This window comes from Ammodytes marinus, assembly GCF_949987685.1.
Source record: "Ammodytes marinus genome assembly, chromosome: 6".
In the NCBI taxonomy this organism is placed as follows: domain Eukaryota; kingdom Metazoa; phylum Chordata; class Actinopteri; order Uranoscopiformes; family Ammodytidae; genus Ammodytes; species Ammodytes marinus.
In genome coordinates, this window is record NC_137235.1 from 15,900,071 (window position 1) to 15,919,773 (window position 19,703).

Below are 19,703 nucleotides of genomic sequence, written 5' to 3' on the forward strand. Positions count from 1 at the left end.
ACTGTAACTTATTTACAGTGCAGTCTAGCAGTTGTTTAGCCCGGCATACATACCAGTGCTGTTTAGTTAAGAGGTAAGAGGTTATGTTTGTGTGTATGCAAATGAATCAATTATATATATTTTAACAAACTGGGATGTTAGTTTCTGTGTTCATGAACATAAAGTTGAAGAAAAATATTTTTCTCTCTTAACCCTTAAATGAATGAATCAGCAATATTCTGCTTCACTTCCATTCATAAAGTTAGATAGTATACCTTGTTTCTAATTTGTTTTTATAAAACATAGATCTGTGGCTATACGGAGTTCAGGAATGTCTGCTGTCAGCGTTAGCCTCTTACTGAGATATTACATCATATTCTTAGATCCTTAGCCTTAAGCCTGATCTGCTTTAAGTTGCCCCTAAGGTGAACCGAACGTACAAAAAAAATCATTTTGTTCCAGCTTAAGCCTATACTTCACACTCACACTACAATTCAACATCAAAAGACACACCCAGACAGTGCAGCAGCCGCAACACCTGGCCACTGTGTATAGCTTCACCGGAGCAAATTGAGCTTAAGTGCCTTGCTTGAGGGCATCACAACAGGCATGCTTGACAGTTGCGGGATCCAACAGAGTTTTGGAAGATGGGAAAAGTAACAAAAAATTTAAACTGTACTCACGGATGTTGTCAGTGGTCTCCTGCACAGTGTCAGTCTTGAGAAGGTTGTCAGCCAACATGAAAGCCCCCGTCTCCACAGTGTCAAGGAGCAGAGTGGCTGAGTGTAGCTGCGCGCCGGTGGACAGGCCTCTCCATGCCGACTGGGCTCGTGGCTGCAGCAAATTATTCACAGTCTCCACCATGGCCTGGGGGGCAGCGTTCAGAAACACAGAGGTCACACACACTGGAGGAAGCCAATGCTAACAGTTCTATCACTTTCAGTCAAAAATGCTAATGGACAAAAATGTAATGCAAATCTATTCATAGTGCAAATAACATTGGATACACCATAACTACTGACGACAGCAGTTAGCCGGGATAGCAGTGGTGAGAAAGCAGTGGGCTTTTCATTTATCGTGTTGATAAATCATGACACACACTAAAAAAAAAATATGTTAGCGATGCAAAATGTGGCATTCCCATGCAGACACAACAGAGGCAAAAAAACAAACAAACACAGAAGCTGCTGTGGAATTAAAGGTACATTTTCAAGGCCGCACACTTTTTATTGTTCAATTTACTCTATGAAAGGATGTTGTGATACAAAATATCCATCACGCATTCTTTGAAAATTTAAGCTAAGCTAATTAGATGATTGCAATCACCATGTGTCTGCACCCCCCCTCCCCCTCTCTTTTTTTTCTTCTTATTCTCTCTAAAGCAACAGTCTTATCTTTTGAGTAGGGGAGACTTGTGCTTGAGGGATTGAGAAGAAATTAATAGTTTTTATCAGATAATGTCTGCTGGGTCTTATCCAGCTGCGCCGAACCCTTTTAAATCCAAAAATATTACTGAACGAACGGGGGAGAGTTGGCCCCACGTTGGATAAAATGTTCTCAGTGAAACAATACTTATTTTGTCTCCCGCTCACATTCCTTCATGCTCTTAAGAGTTCACCTCCTCAGTTTTCAGACATGAACATCACACATAAGTGCACACACACACACACACACACGTGCGCGCGCACACACACACACAAACACATCTTAAAAAAGACCCAGGGACATATAAAGAAATGGAGAAAAAAGAGAGAGCCGGTGGAGATGGGAGGAAGGGGGAGAGAGCGATAAAACAGTCCAGTGAGTCCATAGTGACAGGCGTCCGCTGGGAACAAGGGAGGCGGAAAAGTGAATACAGGTGCTATCAAACACACACACACACACACACACACACATATATATATATATATATATCGCACTCCTCTGTCTGTCTCTCAATTTTTTCTGTTTCTTGTTCAGACTGCAGTAGACCACGATTTTCTCGGCGAATGCACTTTTAATGCCTCTCTCTCTCTCTCGCTCGTTCCCTCTCTCTCTTGAGGAAGGTGGGTGGGAAAGTGGAAAAGGGATTGCAGGTGGCATTATACAAGCAAAGGGGAGGTCTCCAGTGGGGAATTGCAAGAGCAAGGGAAGGAGTTAGTGAGAGACATCAGTGTATTGGCATTCACACATCAACCGTTTGACTTCGTCTGCTGCCCTCTTCCACTCGGGGTTAGGGAGAAGTGAGACACCGGCAGGGAGGGAGGAGGAAACACAGCAACAGACAGGGTTGAGAAGTACAGTGTGTTTCTGTGTGTGTGGATACTAGTGGGAAGGGCAGGGTGTCCTAGATAGAGAGAAACACTGTACATGATGACTCATGAGTGTTAATGGCATGTGCTACAAAACGTGCAAGTTGGCCCGTGGAATTAGAACTAATCCTATCTGTTTATTCGGGGGGCGGGTGTGATATCTACATGTAGCTGCTACAGGGTATTGCGCGCACACATTAATACGATAATGTTATGTCCTCTTTTAGCGCTAGCTGCTAATTGGCTGGGATGCATATCAGATGAGTTTGGGAGGGCTAAGTGTAAACAAAAAACAAATTAATCCACTGCTTCAGCAAACAAACAGAATACGCAGGAGTGGATGTGAAGCACACACAGGCACAAACACGCGCACACACACACCCACACTGTACAGTATATAGAGCAGCAAATATGTTTCCAACTCTCGACTGATACTTCAATGCTCATATACAGGGAAATCCGTTTTCTTGTTGTTTTGCCCATCGTTTCTATTAATGATGACAGTATTGTGGACGCCAGAGTGACTAAATGTGGTAAAACAACGACAAGTCTGGCTGAGCATGACACAGGAATTGTCAGGCATTCAGACTGGTTGAAAGCAAGTGCCTACACATTAACAGAGTAGTTGATTGTCAGTAAAATGTATCAGCAACTCATTTTACAATCAATTAATCAATCATTTGAAGCATTTTAAACCAAATGTCCCAATTATTCTCTGGTTGGTGAGTGCAGTTATTACAGATAAGAATGTCCTATTAACAGCTTGGGTGGTGGAAATAATACTTTTCCCTCTGGTCCTAATGCTGTTTTTAGTGTGTGCATGAATGAGTTTATATGCACTGACACACATGCATGCCATACATGTAATGTGACGGTGCATTTGTTTAATTGTTAGCTATGTGCGTTTGCATAGTGTATGGGCTGCCAAGTGTGACCATATGAGTGTTGGCATTAATGTTTGTGTGAGCGTGTGTGTGTGGGTGGGTGCGTGAACAAGAGGCTGGGGGAAGCATTGCAGTGCATCATTCTGCTCCACTTGTTTTACAGTAGCAATCCAGGCATGAGAGACAGAAAGACACAGTGGAGAAGCAGCTCTGTAGGCAGAGCAGACACGACAGTGGCACCGCTTTCCATTCACTTACACAGGTAGTGTTGCTCCCAGACGCTCACTTTGATGTTTCAGATAACCCACCTTTTCTACTCTCATTAAACTTTTTCATTGCTTTTTTTATTGAACTTTTCATTATCTTGCATTTTTAATTTCATATAATTTTTCATTGAAATTTAATTTGCCGGCGCAGAGATTGCATCTCTAGAGAAGAGAGATAGGTAAGGAGAAGAAGAGGTGTGATTTCCTTGAGGTACGGACATCTCCACATCAGAAACTCAAATGCACTCATGTGCATGTGTGTGTGTATGAGTATGTGTGTGTGTGTGTATGGGTATGTGTATGTGTGTGTGTGTGTGTATGTGTGTGTGTGTGTGTGTGTGTGTGTGTGTGTGTGTGTGTGTGTGTGTGTGTGTGTGTGTGTGTGTGTGTGTGTGTGTGTGTGTGTGTGTGTGTGTGTGTGTGTGTGTGTGTGTACGTGCGGGTGGGTGTGCCTGTAGGCTTCAGGGGCGTTGGTGACATTTCTATCCGCACAAGTATGAGGACTTGAGGGCTAAAATGGAGACTGGAGGTTTTTTGGGGGGTCTTCAAAGAGGGGATAGACTCTGCAGAGACAGATAAGGGTTTCGTCTATGTGTCTATGTATTAGAGGGTAGATACGTGCATGTGTGCGTACACACAAGCGTACACGCACAAACATGGACAAAAACACAAACACACACACCAGTAAATGGGGCAGAAGTGAAATGCTTTGAAGCGTTGGGGTAATCCAGCGTAAACAGCAGCGGCAAGACAGACTAGAGCCGGGCTCTTCTACAACTCCCAGCTACACGAGGGGGAAAACGGGCACACGCACACGTGCATGTACAGCACATGTACACTCGCGCACCGCAGGATACAATTTGTAAAACGATGGAGAGAGGGATGGTAGAAGTACGGAAAAGGACGAAAGTTGAGGAAAGAATGCAGATTTTCTTTTCCTTTACTCGCTTGGCTGAGCTCTAAGAAAGTGCATGTTTTGAAAATGTTTTCATCAGAGGAGCAGGCTTATCTGTCAGTTGTTGTTGGAGGTTGTCTTCACTGACAGGAGGAGTTTGCAGCTAAATCAGGCTTAAGATTCACAGCATGCCGTGATCTGACCCGCCATGCACAAATAGAGGGCAAATTAGACATTGTCATTGAGCATCACCGTCTCCTCACTGCCCACTTTATTGTTTTTCCTCTTTAGCTCACATTCCATTTCTGTTTCTGTGAATCTCTGAAATTCTTTCTGTTTCATTTCTGACCATCCCTCCCCTCCCCTCTCTATTTCTCAGTCTACCTTGCAGGCTCAACCTCCCTCCATCAATCCACCCTACAGCATCAAAGCTTCTCCACACCACCAACTTCATCATGAATAAATTGCCAATTTAGTATACATGAAACGAGTCTCCGTTTCCCCAAACGAAGTGAGAGAGGAGGGGAGATGAAGTGTGTGTGTGTGTGTGTGTGAGAGAGAGAAAGAGAGAGAGAGAGAGATATAACGGGAAGGAGTGAAGGAGAAAGGGGAGAATTCAATTATTTTTTGTCTCTATTAAGAACCCAAACCTCCTGCCCACTCTCCTCACTCAGCAATTAGTGCTGTAGATAATTAACGAGCAGAGGGCAGCGCCACACCACATCCCTAATCACGCACATTTCTATCTGGCGGTGTAAGGGACTGTTGGTATAATTTTGGTTCACATTACTAAGGCTAATTATATAATCGATCGGCCCCAGCCCCCTGCAGTGGCCAAGATGGGTTTTTGATTTGAACTGGTAACTAGCTGTTTGAAAGCAGCCACTCGCTGAGGCAGTCGTTCCCCGGATTAAGGAGACACATCAAAATGTCTGACTGTGTTGATGTGACGGCATAAGATCACTGTTGAAAATATATTTGTATATTTGCAGCGTGCGTGCGTGTGTCAGTGCGCATATAGTCCTAAGCCATGTTCTATGATGTGACATTGCTGACTGGTGCTGACGGTAAGACTTTTCATGGGGAGAGTGGGAGAAAAAGCCTGCATCAGGAGAAAAAGAGCTAGCCCATCAAGGGTGTGTGTGTGTGTGTGCGCGCGCGTGTGTGTGTGTGTGTGTGTGTGTGTGTGTGTGTGTGTGTGTGTGTGTGTGTGTGTGTGTGTGTGCGTGTGTGTGCGCGCGTGTGTGTGTGTGCACGTGTGTGTGTGTGTATGTTTGTGCGTATCTGTGTGTTGGAGGTTGCGGAGGGAGAAAAAGAGAGACTCTGCACTCTATCTACAGCCCATGGATGAGGAAGGTGGGGTCCTTTGATGTTCTGAACAGTGATTTTAGCTGACCAGAAACATGCCTAAGTGATGTTAGATTTTCTGTGGAAGGGTTGAGCCAGTGGCATCAACACGAGCGAACATCAATAAAAGCAGACCGACGAGGACAGCAAATAAATTAATACTGAGCCACAAACACGAGCCGGTTTTATTATTAAGGCGCTAACGCTGTGACTGAGCAGTATGCAGCAGAATATCCATCATTCTCTCTCTCTCTCTCTCTCTCTCTCTCTCTCTCTCTCTCTCTCTCTCTCTCTCTCTCTCTCTGACACAGCAGCAGAGAGGGGATTTTATTGAATGGAGATGGATAGCAAGTCGTTTGGTTCGAGACAGGCGTGTACAATTCGGCAGACATAACTGAAAAATAGATGAGCTGTTATTGATATTGATCATGCGCCTCATATCAGTACCATTGATTCTGAATGCAAAAAAAAACTAAAAACTAAAATTTAAATACAAAATGGAAAAGCTTTGAGGAAACTTTGCAAGCAGACACCAGCGGATGGTTTTCCATTGATTCAGATGCACGCTGTAGTTAAGCAGCAGGACAGGGCATGTTAAATGGCCGCCTTCCTCAAAGGGTTGGGATGTAAATCATATAGGACAACAGCATAGCATTGTGATGTGTGAAGACACACACCTTTGCGGAATACATGCTAAGTGAAGAATAAAAATAAAATTACAAAAAACACATGGGACCATGGTGTGGCAAATTAATCAACGATATACCAGGAAGCGGAAATACCTGTGTGAAAAACCTGCAGGACCTTTCTCTCTTCTGAAGCTGCAAATTCAAACAGTTCAGCTGTTAGCGATATAACACCTCTCAATCATACAGACAAGCACACACACACACACACACACACACACACACACACACACACACACACACACATGCACACGGTCGGGTGTACAAAGGCAATCCACTTGCCATTGCCATCGCACAAAAAGCTTTTGGTGGCTGAAATATATTGATATTTATTTTAATTCCTTCTCTCATAACTGTCCTTTTGTCTCAGTTTGCGACTAATTCTCTCCCTATTCCATCCAGATTGTTTTTCCTAATTTCCCCTGTTCCTTTTTCCTTTTCTACTCATTCTCCGCATGGACTGTCAAGTGAATTGATGACATTAATTACGATGCCACTCGGGCGTGATTGGCCGTATTGGATTTCCTAATAAAACATTTGCATAACAAACCGGCATATTACTCAATTTACGTTGAAATTATTGAAATCAGGACAAATGCCTTTTCTTCTATGGTGGGCTTATTTATTTGTATTTATTTAAAAAAAAATCAACCTTTAACGGGCCATTTGATCAACAGCAAAACAAAGATACATTTATTCCACTTAAAGGTGTTCCAAAAGGTATTTGCTTAACAAGTGTTACTGAATTACTTAGGGAGGGATCACAGGAGATGTACAGAGTGTGATACTGAAAATAAAGATGTGAGAAAGGTACTGAATATAGAGCAGCCCTAGGGAGAAAAGGTGAGAAAAAGTGGAAGTGACTGTAAAAGAAGCAGCTGTCAATCTGACTGCTAAGCCCAGCCTATCACTGTTGACCTCAATGGAGACGACCAGTAAACTCACTTTAATTGAATGACTACAAGTACAAAACACAGAAGCAAATTCTTCCCTTGTCCTCTGGAGTAGTTCATTATTTGCTTATTCTGGGTGGAGTTTCTATTACAGTAATGTAACTCCGTATGTATAGGCACATAAGCTTGCTTGTAGACAGCATCTCCGTATAGCTATCAGTCAAAGACTTGAGTTTGTTAAACAATGAGCTAAGATGTCAAAAATGTCCCAAGACTGTGTTCATCTCTGTTAATACATGTTTTAATGAGAATAACTCCTGGGGTGAGAGAGAGTTTTTATTCAATTCCAACCTTGTTTTGAGGAGGGTTGAGGAACCATGCCGAAACAGTAAAATCAGTTATCTATCACTCGTAACGTTGAGAAAACTTTTTTTACGAAGACGCAAACCCACACACACACACACACACACACACACACACACACACACACACACACACACACACACACACACACACACACACACACACACACTCACACACACGCGCACATACAGTAGAATAGGATAATAAGTGATGTCTAAAAGCAGCTATTTATCATCTGGAACTCTACAGTATGTATGGTTCTTCATCAAACTCAAAATACTTTTCTAGTCCCTGAAGAATGAGGGTAAGACAAAAAAAAACTAACCACTGTTGCTATTAATCTTATGCTGTTTAACTTTGAAATAGTTCCCTCTATCTGTTCCATTTTACTGTCCCTAATCCCTCTTTTTTCTTTCTGTCATTTAACTTTGCATCCTCCTATGTTATATCAGTGTCAGCAATGAAAAAAAAAAGAAATCTTCTCACTCAATCACTCCATGTACACTACATTGACCCCAATATGTGTCCCCCTGTGCTTGCAGTACCTTGGTTAGACTGCGGGCTGCGCTATCCTTTCCCCCTGGGGTAAGGTTCCTTAGCTGGACGTCCAGTAGTTCCACTAGTTGAGCCATGGCGCGCACTGTGGAGGGCACATCACCGGGACGCAGCGGCCCTTTGGTCTGCTCTGCCAACTCCCTCGCTACAATGGCTGCCGTCTCTCCCGAACGGAGCTGGTAGAGGGTGATGAGGGGATGGAAACAGAGGAATGGAGTGAAGTGATAGAATGAGAGTGAGATTAATGAAAGTCGTAAAAAATTGAAAAAAGTTAAGGGGGAAAGTTGGGGAGAGAGGAGAGAGAGTTAGTGAGGGAACGAGGACAGTGACAAAAGGGGAAAGGGAGGAGTGCAGCAAAAAGACAGATGGAAAAATGAAAGGACAGCAGAGGAAGGGCAGGATGAGGTAGAGGACAGATGGAGTGAGTGAGGGGAGTAATGTGAGGGAATGGAGATCAGGAGGACAAGGATGGGATCGAGGAGCATAAAGAGGACAAGAAGGATCAGGTTATTGGAATGGGGCGAAAAGGATATTCTGTTTTTTTTTGGTATGGTTTGTCTTATAGAGAAAGAAAAAAACCTTAACGTCTTTTTGGCTTTTGTGAAAAAAGACACAAAGTCATACATTAAAATTGTATGAAGTTATAGAAAACTAGAGCATTCTGTTTCAAGAATAAAAGCATCTGCAATCAAACACAATATTTTTTTTCCAATGCAAAACACTATGCATCCTACGGAAATGATGTGCCTTCCATTCTGCCTGTTGGCCTATATGATAATGACAGCGCAGTGTGAGCGAATGACCTTATTGGGCATTTCCATTCGCCTACAAGCGATATGAAATCTCCCAGATCTCAAGCACGGGTTAGGGTTAACAAGTGAAGATGGATACATGGCCTAAATATTCCCCTGTAGTTCAGTGCGTCTTCATGTGTGAGAAATGTCTCCGGGACTGTATCCATAACACACATCCTTTTAAACTAGGGCTGTGTGGGGGGGGGGGGGGGGCTGCGAGGGCCAGCAGCAGCAGCCTTCAGACTCACTTTCTGCATGATGTGGTTGACCCAGGGCGACGTGCAGTTGCTGAGATCAGGGCCTAGGGGATTCCAGTAGCCCAAACGGGAGACGCACACGTATGTGGCCACGCCTGCAAGACGGGCAAAAGCAAACAGGGTAAGACAGCGCTGACATTCACCAGGAGACACACAGACTATTGAGGTGCCATAGGGTTAACCAAGCAGTTTGTGTGTACACAGTCTGTATGTGTGTGTGTGTGTGTGTGTGTGTGTTACATAAGAAAGTGTATGTGTCTCAATTATATTACCACTCCAATATATTTTGTGTTGTTTGTTGTAATGTGCAGTATATGTTTTATTCAGTAAAAGCCTTCAGGCTCATTAAGTACTCACTCCTTTCTATTCCATAAAATCCCTGTCAAAATCAACTTGTAATAGAGCATTGTAAAAAGTGATTTTGTTTGTTTGTTTAGTGTGTGTGTGTGTGTGTGTGTGTGTGTGTGTGTGTGTGTTAGTGCGTGCGCATTGCACTTAAATCATTAACCCATTTTACACTCATTTCAATCATTTAATTGTCAAGTCAAGTCAATGTCTTGGGTGCACATTTAAACATAAAAAATGTTGATCAAATTGCTTCACAGAGAAAATTTGAAAATACAATTAGAGGTTTCCAATTAAAATGAATTGAAAAGAAATACGTTTTTATGTTCTCCGCGAAGCACTTTGGCCAACATGTCCGACATTCATCGTTTTCAAATGTGTCCTATAAATATATTGACTTGACTACATTTAATTATGGGAGATTGCAGCTTGTTACTTTACAGGGTAAGGTTTCACACACACAGCTCATAAAAAGTGATGCACTGTTTGAATTACCAGCCAGCAGCATGTGGAGTACATAGTCCAGCTTAGATATTAAAATGAACCAATAAGGCAAGGATTCCAATATGTTTGTGTTTACGCAGCATTTCGTCAAGAGAACATGTAGACTACAAAGGAAGAGATAAGGAGCGAAAAACACAAAATAATAAACACAAAGGAAGACACATTGCGCTGAATAAAGCTTTGAACACACTCTAACCATCCATTCACTGGTCTCTGCACATTCTGCTATCCACCGCACACCCAAAGGGGGAGAAAGTGAGAAAGCTTTCTATGGCCCAGCAACTAAGGCCCACGGTCTTTTGAGGCCAACAACCTAACTTAGCTAAACTTTATTTTGTACAAAAACATTGTAGCTAATGTAACTTGAGTAAAATACATTCCATTTCCCCTTGAAAGTCAAAAATGTTTCCCCTCGTAAACGTTGCGTGCCATGTCAAAAGGTCAACCAAACTAGCGACTAGTTCTCTGGCTAATATATATCAACGAGCAGGCTAACCCCGGCTAACGTGAAATTTACTTCTCAGCGATGTACCAGGACCTGTACACAGAACAAGAAAGAAAGAAGAAGAAGAAGAAGAAGAAGAAGAAGAAGAAGAAGAAGAAGAAGAAGAAGAAGAAGAAGAAGAAGAAGAAGAAGAAGAAGAAGAAGAAGAAGAAGAAGAAGAAGAAGAAGAAGAAGAAGAAGAAGAAGAAGAAGAAGAAGAAGAAGAAGAAGAAGAAGAAGAACCGCATTTTCTGGACCGCATTTTTCAAGCCATTTGTGTTGGCGGGGGCCTGTATCCACCATTACCCCACACGACTTCCTCCAGTCCTTACCCAGTGTCCCTACAGGGCAGGGCATCTTGGCTGTCTGGCCTTGCTGTGTGCGGGGCCACGATATGTCTGCCGTCACCCTCGGATTGCAGAAGTCTTGGGGAGGCATGGCGGGAGGCTGCGGGGCTGCTGGAGGAGCAGGGACCTGTATTGGAGGTGAGCGTCCTCCTCCGCCTGCCTTCTGGTTGGTGTCTGGGATCTGGTTGGTGTCGCCTGGAGCCAGTATGGGCTGACGCAATGTGGTGGTGGTCCTATAGCGCTGCCCAGGGGAAGTAGTGAGGAGAGGCCGCGGGGTGGTGTAGTAAAGGGGAGAGCGAGTGGTGGTGGTACGGCTAGTGGATGAAGAGGAACCTCCACCAATTACTGGACCTCCTCCTCCTCCCCCTCGATCTCCTCCTCTTTCTCCTCCCCCCCCTCTTTCTCCTCCTCCTCCTCTTTCTCCTCCACGGCTAGGAGGCATGATGGGAGGTGGGCGATAGTCTGGGGAGAAAAAAAAGAGAAAAGAGAAAGGGTTCAAATTGTACCAAAGTGAACAAAAGGGTGGAATGACATGGATGACATGGATGATATCAATTTATTTGCAAAAACAAGAATTAATTTAATTTTTTAGCTCAGAGGTGAGTTCCGATGATGTATGGTAGGGATGGCAGATTATGTTTTCCTCCCTTTTCTACATAAAGCTCGTTTTAAAATACTGGACAAGAAACGGTCCTAGAGGCATTTGGAAAGAACTGACATAATATTATTTGACCATAGAAAATACATAATCTGAAGTTAACAATAAAACAAAACAATTTAATGAAGTATGGAAATACATTTATGAGGCACTATGAGAAATCAAACATAATCTGTGGCATTGCTCAGAGGAGAAGGGGGAACTATGGTGGAGAATACACGACATAGGAACAATGTTAACTTGTTATTTTTGTTAACGTGTTTTTTGTTTTTGGTTATTGTGTAATGCATAATGTGGGCTTTACACCATTCTGGGATAGTATACTACCCTGTTCAACAAGGTATTACTGTTGAGTGTGTGTTTGTTTGGAATATATTGTATGTAAATCCTTATGGTGGAAGCATGGAATTAAATAAAAATAAAAAAGAGAATGGGTTAAACCTCACAAAAACACAGCCAGCTGGGTTTTTAGACCGTGAGCCAGGACCCACAATGTTCTGTGTAGATTTGTGTGTCCCAATGTGACTGCAGTGCAGATGATTTGTATGAGCTTTTCATGCAAGGGCTAGAGTTCAAAACGTATTCCCACGGTGAAAATGAACAGTTAGAACTGATCAAGCAAACCATCTGTGTCAGCACCAAGTGATGTGAGCGTAAATAATATTACAGTGACGGACACAAACACATTTGTAGGCATTCATTTACACAGCAATAAATAGCTTTGACAGGGAGTAGCTCATGTTTCTGATGACTTCCAAATGTTGTGTGTGTGTCTCAGCCTTCGTCAATATAGTCATACAGCATGTCAGATACTTGTTTTTTTTCCTTTATCAGTTACTCACAATTTCTGGACATACAATTATGCCCATAACAGTATGTGCAGAACTGTTATAACAATAACAATAATATACTGTATAAATATAAAGTTTACATTTGTTTGTCCTACAATTTGTTCGTCCTAGAGATGTGCACACTGTCTGTCCTATGGGACTGATACACAGTGGGGGTTCTTGCTGCCTAACCTGGCAGAAAAAAACATTCTTTCAGTGTCATGCATGATTCATCACGCCATGACATCACGGGAGGCAGGAAGGACACTTAAACGCATATGACACACTCTTTTATTGTCAATATTTCATTGTGAAATGGCTCAATTATTCACGTTGACCCTGTTCGGAGGGACAGAAATAAAGAATGAATGGATGAGATAATGCGAAGTGAGAGGCAAAAGAGCTTGTGTATGTGACAGTGTTACAGTGTCCTCTCGTGAGCAAACCCAACCAGTGTGGCTCGATCCATCCGCTTACCTCCCATTGCTTTACAACTGCACTTTGGCGCAAAATCGATATTGTAGAAGGGAAATAATTATTTACAGTTTTTCCTCACTTTCTCTTTGAATCGTTTCAGCGGAGCTAAAATCATTTGGAAGTCATTATGTGTGAAACTGCAGCGAGGCGGAGTCCATTATGTAAAGCCACATCTTTACTTAGAATCGCTCTTTAACATTGCGTTGGGAATAGCTTTGTCTGTGACTGTGAATACTTTAGTATCTTCTACTACACAGGATAAAAAACCTGAACCTGGCTGAACTTGCCCAAAAAATATTTCCCTCACCATCTCCACCATGCCGAGCAGCAACTACGAACTAGATTGCTTTTTTTTCTGTAGAGTGAGCAATGTACTGACATCACGCTACACCACCATTTTTGGAGAATGGAGTACTTAAAGGTCTCAAAAATTCATCTATCGCTTGCTGCCAGTTGGGTTAGCAAAAGTGCAAAGTTGTCTTTTTCAGCTTTAACTCTTTTCAGCTTTAACTCTGACCTGATGTTAAACAGTTCTTCATTCAATGATTATCAGCAAAAAAATAAATAAATAAAATAGGCCATGACATTTACTACGAATAATTGTATATGCTCTTTCACTACAATGGATATTTGGTGTTTACTTTATTAGACTGTCACCAGAGTCATCTACATGTCCCTGCTCTGAAGGGACTTGATTTCCATGAGGTCTGATTTGTGGTGTTGAAGAGCAGAAAATCAGTTTACGACAGCATTTTGATTGATGTTTTTTATTAATGAATATTTCTTTCTTTCTTCGTTCATTACCAGGGTGCTGGGGAAGGTGTGAGAGTCGAGACCAAAGTGTGAGTGTGTGGACGCGCGGGTGGCAGGGAAGCGTGGGTGTTTGTATTATTTACTGTGAACTGGCTTTTTGAGCTTAATTAAAGACACCATACTTCTCTCTTTTTCTCACTCCCCCTATGTCTGTCTGCCTGCTTGACTGACAGCTGTGCAACAACCCGCTCTCACTGTACGTTCTGTTCTCTTCCTCCACAACTCAATGAAGTGTTTCCGTACCTAAACTGTGCTGCTCCCCGTCCCTGAATCACTGCCGCCCTGCCTCATGCATTCTCCACGGAACATTGCCATCAATCATGCGTGGCAGCAGTGGCCTAGGGACTAGCTGTCAATCTGCGTGTGTGTACTTATGAAACACAGTGTGCGTGTGTGTGTTTGAGTGTGTGTGTGTGTGTGTGTGTGTGTGTGTGTGTGTGTGTGTGTGTGTGTGTGTGTGTGTGTGTGTGTGTGTGTCTATCTACACTCAAACGGGAAGCTCCATTAGGGGCTTTGCCACAACAATAGAGGAGTAATGGTATGTGTGTTTGTGTGTGTGTGTGTGTGTGTGTGTGTGTGTGTGTGTGTGTGTGTGTGTGTGTGTGTGTGTGTGTGTGTGTGTGTGTGTGAGGTTGATGTCTCCTGTCATTTGAGTACAAGGGTGAGAAAACACAGGGGCTGGCAGCTTGAGGTGGGGTAACACAAAAGCCTGCAAGCATCACAGCATTTTACTACCCATGCATCTTTATCTCTTTCTTGACATTATCCATGTGATTTCAAATTTCAAAAATTGGATGGTATTAAGCATAGAGTTGAAATGGGGAGTGAGAAGGGAGAGACATGCAATAAACTGCCAGGGCTGGAGTCGAACCCGGGTCCTCCTCTGCCACAAAAACTATTGCCTAGATGGTATGCGCTATACCGATGGGCTCAATCATACTCTAACACTTTCTGCCATGCCCATTTAATTATTTTTTCGATTTAAATTGTGCCTGTGTTTGTGTTTTGTCCTCCTTTGGATGCTCTTTTGCAACATTTGGATTACGAAAATAAATGATCTTGTAATGAGATGAACTCCTCATCACTGGCATCACTCGGGAGGCTGTGGAAGACGCTGTAGGGAACTACAGGAACATGACATAACAGCTTCATGAAACATTTATGGAGTAAAAAGGCTAGAGGTTGTACTCATGGTGGTGTGACATATCTTCCTGTGTTTATGCTTAGGAGGCCTTGAGTAAATGCGCAATGACAACTTCATGATGTCGACTAGCCTAAATGTTGCTCTCTTTGCCAAGACCGATCCCACATGAACGAAGCATGTGGCGCAAAGCTAGAGCATGATCACAAATTTGTTTATATGTTTAATATGTTTTATTCGTTATATTACATGGCTTAGTAGCGGTATGAAATGTTTAAGTGGCTCTTAAACATCCACATTCCACAGCAGAAATGTAAGAAATCTGATTATTTCTTTATTTTGGTATTCTGTCTGCATTGTTTCTGCATTGGCTCTTTGCCCTCAGGATATGGGCCTAGTGCATTATTAACTATTCCATTTAACGGGGCAATATGCCTTAAATCAATTACGTGATATTAAATAAGAAAGTCCATAAATCACAATATGGCATAGGTATGCAAAATAGAAGGAAGATAATTAAACGTGCATCAAATGTAAGCGCAAGGCTGTTTGAAAACAGATTAAATGAAGAGAAAGCTTCGGGTGTGGTAACCATCTTTTAACTTCTTGATCAACCTAAGTTCCCAATTGCTTTTACATATTGTTTTTCTCAAATACATTTGTAATTTGGAGAAAGTACTGTTAATGTATGCAAGATCAATAAGATACAATTGTATCAGTTTATTAAATAGTTAACACAATATGAACATAGCATAATGATACATTAGCACTAATGGCTGATAAAACCTAATTTTATTCTGTTCCACTGTTTATATACCAAGGTTCAAGGTATCTTTAATATCCCAGAGGGGCCATTTGTATCAGAGGCAGCAGTTACAGCCTGCTGAGGAAGGTGTGATACAATATAAAGTTCCAGTTCCACTACTAATAAACTCTGCGGTAATATTGTGTTGTGCTCTAGTGTTTACAGGGTCAAGAGTTTCAATGGGAAAGTGTTCCAGCTAAAATACACAAGGAGTGCTGAGAAAAAAATTGAAATTTGAACATCTGCAATTCCATGATAACTGACAGACTATATCTGCTATGGAAGGTAGTTAGGTACGACTATCTAAAAGCTTCAGAACCGCTTGAATGCTACGAATTTTTTATTTTTGTTTTGTTTTGTTTTTGTATTTCAGTATTACATTCTGCTCCATCATATTCAATTCTGTTTGTGTTCCTGACCTGGAGCAAGCCTGGGGGAAGGTGGAGACAATGGCAGGCAGGCAGTACACTTGTTCCTGGAGTTAACTGTCATCACACTGGGGCGGCCAAGGAGAAAGCTGTCAATCAACCTGGGATGCTAGCACATGATCATCTGACATGCATGCAGCCTTGTGTGTTTGTTTGTGTGTGTGTGTGTGTGTGTGTGTGTGTGTGTGTGTGTGTGTGTGTGTGTGTGTGTGTGTGTGTGTGTGTGTGTGTGTGTGTGTGTGTGAGTGTGTGTGTGTGTGTGTGCGGTTATGATTGTGTGTGGCAATGTTTTTATTTGACTGTCTGTCTCTCTCGGCTCGGTTGCCTGGAATGCTCTTGTTGATTTCTCGCAGAATAAGGTAAACAGAGGGATCGTAAATCCACAACACAAAAGGTAGAAATAAGGCATGAGGCAGAGAGAGAAGGATAGGGAAAACTGAAGTTATCCCGGCAAGAGTGAAACTGATGCAAAGAGTAGAGGCATTTGAATAAAGACGGTCTACTACACTCGTATGGCCTTCTTAAAATGCAAGATGATTACTTTCTTGCAGTTTCCCTAAAAGTTGTTCCCTCCTTGTCACTACGCATACACACACACGCACGCACGCACACGCACACACACACACACACACGCACACACACACACACATACACACACACACACACACACACACACAACCTCCTGAACCATTGGGAGGGATGGACCCAGAGGGGTAACAGCAAAATGATAATCTGGAGGGCACAAAGCTCTCTAGGCTGGATGGTAGCACAGACATTGAATAGGGCTGCATGCTGCGATAACGTACTGCCCCTTTGGCTGTAGTGCACACACACACACACACACACACACACACACACACACACACACACACACACACACACACACACACACACACACACACACACGCACACAAGTTTGAAAATGCACTTTTCGCTCACTGGCGTGCGAAGCAACACACACACCCATACGCACAAAGAGAGCTTGTGGCTAGTGGCTCGAGCCTGCTGATAAGACAGAATGGAGCACTTCAAAGCAGTGATACTTGGAGATAGAAAACAACCTCAACTAATAGAGCCTCCCTCAAAATGGCTGCCAGGCGACGCCACGTTCCACGGCTTATGTGTCACATACAGACTTATCACAGCTCGGCCCTGTTGGCTACTAGCATAGTCACGTCCTCCCCCATGCTGAGGTTAGAGACACCTGCAGCAAGTTTGCCAATTACATTTCTCTTTCTTAATCAGGGGGACGCTCCCGTGTTCAAAGCAAAAAAGCTAACGGGCCAGAGACAATTTTATTTTGTTTATTTTTTCTGCTTAATAATGTAGGGAGTCACCATCAGCATATTCCTTTCAAGTCTGGAGTATTGTGTGGCCTCTCCTCTTTCCAATTCCAGACATGCACCATCTGAATTGGTGTCAATCCTGTGAGGACAGCAATAATGTACGAATACATGGTAGGCCTCCAGCAAAAAAATCATTTGACTGTGTTAGAATGAGAGCTCCAGCCTCTGGCAAGTGACCCCGTGGCTATTCAATATTTCTCTCCCCCATCATTTATCACCGTGGCCCATCATTTAGAGATTAAGATGGTGTCCACTGGGTTGCCCCTCCTGCACATTTGTCCTCATATCAAGAAATGTAATCTGAATAGAGCACACAGCTATCGTGCTCCCTGCTCCCCAGCTCTCTTTGCCCTTCTGTAATTTACTTCCTGCGACGCTGTGTGGGTTTCCCCTTCCACCCCTGTTGTCCTGGCAAGGCATGCTTAATTTGGCATCTGCTTTCTTGGCAGAAGAGAGGCAGTGTGTGTGTGTGGAGGCCAAATGCACGCACAGGGGCCTGGCTGGGGCAATTCAATCGATAAGGACACACACTGCAGGCAAGGAACAGGTGCACCAGACTATTTGAAAAACAGAACTCAATTTCTCTCTGCTGAGACCGCCGCGTGTGTAATCTATTTGGGAAACAGGGAGTTGGAGGAAGGCAGCAGGGAGGTGGCAGAAGGTAAAGGACGAAGAGGAGAGAGGGCAGACGTGTGGGAGGTGTGAAAGACACTGTGTATTCCTGTTATTCCACGCATAATGTTCTCTACTACTCGTTTTTTGGGATATGTGTGTAGGAGTTTGAAAACTTTTATAGAAGACATCCAAAAAGTAATCTATAAATTGCTCTAATTTTAGGATAGGAAAGGTTCATGTTTATGCAAATGGATCATAAACAAGTTAAAACCTGCTTTTATTTTGAAAGAGCCTTACGCAACACGCGAGACCAGACAGATATGTGCCGAGGGGTTATAGTCCAATCAGTGATCTGGTGAAAGATGGGGTCTCCACTGCAACCATTAACTCTTGTTATTCCAGCCACTTTAGCCTGTTTTAACACATTTCCTGCACTGCTTAGCCATGTCGCTTGATAGCAATCTGGTGCCAAGGAAGGAGAAAAAAAGGAGAGGAGAGGAGGGGTGGGGGTGGTCGGTGTGAATGAGTGGAGAGGGGGTTAAAGACAATAGATACTTTATGCTTGACTTCCTCAGGAAATGGAACCTTCTGATTCCAGCCATTAAGAGTTCAAAGGTCAACCTCTAAATTCCCGTAGAGTGACAGCGTGGCAAGTGGAGGTCATCCCTATACAACAACAATGTATTTAATAGATTAGAATGGGATGCCGGCGCTTGATCACTCTCTAATTAAGATTGTGGATATCCCCTTTTGGAACTTGAAACATGTGGCTGGAGAAAGCAATGGTCTCAGTATTATTTGAGGATTGGTTTTGTGATGACACTTTGAGTTACAAAGACAACTTTTTTTTCAAAGCCTCGAGTAATGTTTGAGCTCATGTATGTGAAGGCATTGCAATAATCTTGCACACAAGTGAATGATCTCACATAAATGGTTTTGATGAAGTTGAAGTCTTCATTATAAAAGGCTTGTGAACAATTACAAAACAGTGTATCTTTGTCTCTGGCGCGTCTGCATGACCTCTTTTACACTGACTCTACATGAGAGAGCAAAACTACCTTACAGGGTTGGCTCAGGAAACATTCATGATGAATAATACCTTCCTGTTATACAAATGTCAGTGTACTGGTTTTAATCCTAAAAGGTAATCAGATGGCCTCACTTAGGAACTTGAGCTGATCATCTCATCCCAAAAGGGCTAAAGTAAGACAGCATATAGCACTTCTAAGACTTATGTGACAATGAGAAAGAAATGACAGGGAAGCCGAATAGCAGAAGAAAATTAAACCAACACGAAAATAAGGGGAAAACAAAGATGGAAAGGCAGCGTGTTTAAAGTTGCAATGTATTCAGTTACAGCCCTGTTTGCCCCTCCCTTTTCCCGAAGATGCAGATAACATGAATAATTTTGCGACTTTGTTGGGGAAACTTTTTAAAGTGTGGCAAGGCAGACTGGAGGTGATAAATTATTCAGATGTTTCATCGGAGCTATGCCGCTTGCGCAGGGCAGGCCTCTATAATATGCATGTAAGAAGACATGATGAAACAACTCCATAAACAGTAGAGAGTGAGAGAGTGTTTGGGGAGCGCGGGGTGGAAGGAAAGGGTAACGCAGAGACAAACGACTTTGACTCAGACTATATGCATTCATGTGCAAGTCCTCTATAATATATACATCTAAAGGACACTCCATGAAGTAG

At 42.8% G+C, this 19,703-nt stretch overlaps 1 protein-coding gene across 1 annotated transcript in view; it reads right to left on the reverse strand.

The window, feature by feature from the left end:
* The window catches only part of adgrl3.1 (adhesion G protein-coupled receptor L3.1), a gene marked incomplete at its 5' end in the record, with an annotated part of 84,126 nt that overhangs the window by 30,169 nt on the left and 34,254 nt on the right, over nt 1-19,703 (reverse strand). Inside the window, 5 exons of the mRNA XM_080029473.1 lie at nt 663-846; nt 6,445-6,483; nt 8,150-8,335; nt 9,202-9,305; nt 10,876-11,352. Coding sequence (XP_079885599.1) covers nt 663-846; nt 6,445-6,483; nt 8,150-8,335; nt 9,202-9,305; nt 10,876-11,352 — 990 coding nt within the window. The remainder of the gene's footprint in view (nt 1-662; nt 847-6,444; nt 6,484-8,149; nt 8,336-9,201; nt 9,306-10,875; nt 11,353-19,703) is intronic.